This window comes from Molossus molossus, unplaced genomic scaffold, assembly GCF_014108415.1.
Source record: "Molossus molossus isolate mMolMol1 unplaced genomic scaffold, mMolMol1.p scaffold_m16_p_8, whole genome shotgun sequence".
NCBI classification, from domain to species: domain Eukaryota; kingdom Metazoa; phylum Chordata; class Mammalia; order Chiroptera; family Molossidae; genus Molossus; species Molossus molossus.
In genome coordinates this window covers 2,039,770-2,043,121 of record NW_023425402.1, presented here as the reverse complement: position 1 = coordinate 2,043,121, position 3,352 = coordinate 2,039,770, and the positions used below count along the sequence as shown (strand labels likewise).

Here is a 3,352-nt window from a genome sequence, read left to right as displayed (position 1 = left end):
GGCTTCAGGGACCCATCAGGCCTCACTTTACTCGTTGAAATAGCAGAACTTGTGCTCATTCTGTTGGGAGTTGTGTGCGTTCCAGTTGGAGAGGGTGTGCCCAAACCTCCTAAGGTCCCCCCGGATCCAGTGCTGGCAGGTGTGCTGGTTCCATTGGGGGTCCCACCGGATCCAGTGTTGGCGGGTGTGCTGGTTCCACTGGGGGTCCCACCGGATCCAGTGTTGGCGGGTGTGCTGGTTCCATTGGGGGTCCCCCCGGATTCAGTGCTGGCGGGTGTGCTGGTTCCATTGGGGGTCCCCCCGGATTCAGTGCTGGCGGGTGTGCTGGTTCCATTGGGGGTCCCCCCGGATTTCCGTGCTGGCGGGTGTGCTGGTTCCATTGGGGGTCCCCCCGGATTCAGTGCTGGCGGGTGTGCTGGTTCCATTGGGGGTCCCCCCGGATTCAGTGCTGGCGGGTGTGCTGGTTCCATTGGGGGTCCCCCCGGATTCAGTGCTGGCGGGTGTGCTGGTTCCATTGGGGGTCCCCCCGGATTCAGTGCTGGCAGGTGTGCTGGTTCCATTGGGGGTCCCCCCGGATTCAGTGCTGGCGGGTGTGCTGGTTCCATTGGGGGTCCCCCCGGATTCAGTGCTGGCGGGTGTGCTGGTTCCATTGGGGGTCCCCCCGGATTCAGTGCTGGCGGGTGTGCTGGTTCCATTGGGGGTCCCCCCGGATTCAGTGCTGGCGGGTGCGCTGGTTCCATTGGGGGTTCCCCCGGATTCAGTGCTGGCGGGTGCGCTGGTTCCATTGGGGGTCCCCCCGGATTCAGTGCTGGCAGGTGTGCTGGTTCCATTGGGGGTCCCCCCGGATTCAGTGCTGGCAGGTGTGCTGGTTCCATTGGGGGTCCCCCCAGATTCAGTGCTGGCAGGTGTGCTGGTTCCATTGGGGGTCCCACCGGATCTGGTGCTGGCAGGTGCGCTGGTTCCATTGAGTCCAGTGTTGATGGGTGTGCTGGTTCCATTGGGGGTCCCACCGGATCCGGTGCTGGCAGGTGTGCTGGTTCCATTGGGTCCAGTGTTGGTGGGTGTGCTACTGGAGGTTACACCTGGTAATAATGAATAATGATGACAAATATATATGTGGAGACAGAGACAATATATATGTTTTGCTCAACACTTGGTTAAATTCATTACATAGATAATTCTATGTAATACTCACACAGGCCTATGAAATAGATACAATGATTATTACCAGCTAAGATGAAAAAAATTGAGGTTTAGAAATATGAATCTAGCCCAAGTTTATATAGCTGGTCAGCAGTAGAACAGGAGTTGAACCCAGGCTGTGGGACCTGTACTTTTAGCTGCCATGCTCTGTCACCCTGCCCACCCAGCCCAACACCAGCGTTGCCTGACCTGGTTCCACTGGCAGTAAGCTTATTCCAAAATCTGCCAGACAAGATCTAACTCAGATTAAAATGATCATGAAGGAATTGTAGTGCCCAGGTGAAACTAGTATATATTGATTCACTCATTCTTAAAGCAGTATTGCTCACTTCTTGGAAAATATTTCTGAGTGTTATTCACAAAACACCTACAGTAGACTCACCTAGAGAGCTTATTGAAAATGAAGATACCTACACAAACCACTCCAGACTAAATGAGTCAGAGTTCGAGGTGGGGCCCAGGTATCTGTCTCTCCTAAAGAGGCCAGTGATTCTGTTTGCATTGGAGTGCCGGGGCTCCTGACCACTGCGGCACAGGCTGGCGGAGGACAGGTTATATGTAGATTCAATGTGAATGCTCTCCACGGACTAAGGGCCCTAAATCCAGACCCACGAGCCTAGGGAGGCTCAGCTGGAGCTCGGGTGGCGTCCATGCTCGCCCCTCACTGCTCTGAAGGACAGACCCCGCTCTCCCAGAGCTTGCGTCCTTTCCCTGTGCCAGTGCTGGCTGGGCCGTGGGCTCCCAGCCACACCCCGCAGGTGTGTGTTTTCTCCTGTCTTATTTCAGCGAACATACGGTGAGAGTATAGCTCTGTTTTGGGAAGGCCTCCAAATTCTGCAGTGGGATGTGAACTGGGGTTAAGAACAGAATCGTGAGTAAAACTAAACAGGAAACTGAGGCGAACAAAAGTAGAGATGGCGTGAAAGAGGGAGTGGGTTTGACTGAGAAGCTTTGGAGAGCAGAGGAGTCAAAATGATAAGACGTACTTTTATCCAAAGGGATGGATTCTCTAGGAAGTCATGCTTTCTGGTTGTGCCATGGGAGGCGGCCCACGGAGGGCTTGAGAGCCAGGGCCATGGAAACTGGGTGGGAACCGGTGTACACCTGACTCCTGTTCTCCTTGATCTGAGGCTGATTTAGGGTGATGTGATTTAGGTTAGGAACAGGAGAGAAATCAAGTTTGTAGAATATAAATGAGTGATATTTTTTTTAAATAGTCAACTCTTCTATCCTTAATATTTAATTCCCTGCCCGCCATATCACACAGGTCATTACCATTTTATAGATGCAGAAACTGAAGCACAGAGAAGTTAGACAACTCACCCAAAGCACACAGGTAGCAGATGGAGCCACGCGTCCTGGGCAGGCTGTCTGGGAACAGTATTAGCACTGTGCTCCTACTGCCTCCCTAGCGATGTGTCGTCAGACTGAAGGGATTGGAGGACAACTGTGTCCTCACATGGAGGACGACCACAGCTGCTCCAGCAGTGCTCACCACTCCACAGTCCCTCAAAGGTTCTCAGACCACCCACTTGTAAGGAAAATTACTCACCATGTTCTAAAAGTAGGAGAGGCAATAGTAACCAACACTTAAGGGGAACACTTCCTTTTTGCATCTTGATCTGCCTCTTGATGGCCAGAAAGCAAGATGCTTGGATCCCAGATGAGGCCAAGACCTAGAAGGCAAAGAGCAGTATTCTTGAAAAAGAAGGGTTCAAGGTGAAGAGATAGAGGCTGGAGCTTCCAGAGCTTGGGTCTCCTAAGTATGTGTTCTTGGGAAGAACGTGAGCTTGGCGGTGGGGTGAGAGACTGGATGCCTGGGTTCATTAAGCTTCCTCCATGCGATGCTGTTGCCTCTTTCTTTATCATAGAAGAGCTTCAGGGGCCTTTATAGCTTCATGTGGGTTGGGGAGGAGTTGGGAAGTTGACTTGTTCTTCTGTCAACTATGAACAGCTAACAAAACAATACTGAGCCTGGGAAGGAATGGATTAGGGGTCAAGAGAAAGGTGAGAAAGGAAAATGATATGATCACACTAGACAGGGCACTGGGCTGGGTTGCAGCAGGAAGTAAAATGGGGCAAGGTAATCAAGGTTGTCAGAGTAGAAGGACCCACCCTCTGAGGCAGGAATGGGGCCAGAAACCTGTTC

The 3,352-nt window shown here is 52.4% G+C and overlaps 1 protein-coding gene across 1 annotated transcript; it reads right to left on the bottom strand.

Moving 5' to 3' along the window:
- Positions 1 to 306: 306 nt before the first annotated feature.
- Positions 307 to 3,053, bottom strand: LOC118621297 (mucin-13-like). Its single transcript, XM_036248622.1, has 2 exons — positions 2,756 to 3,053; positions 307 to 1,082 (listed from the first exon to the last, which is right to left on the bottom strand). The coding sequence occupies exons 1-2, from the start codon at positions 2,817 to 2,819 to the stop codon at positions 307 to 309; spliced, it is 840 nt and encodes a 279-aa protein (XP_036104515.1). The 5' UTR covers positions 2,820 to 3,053.
- Positions 3,054 to 3,352: the final 299 nt, after the last annotated feature.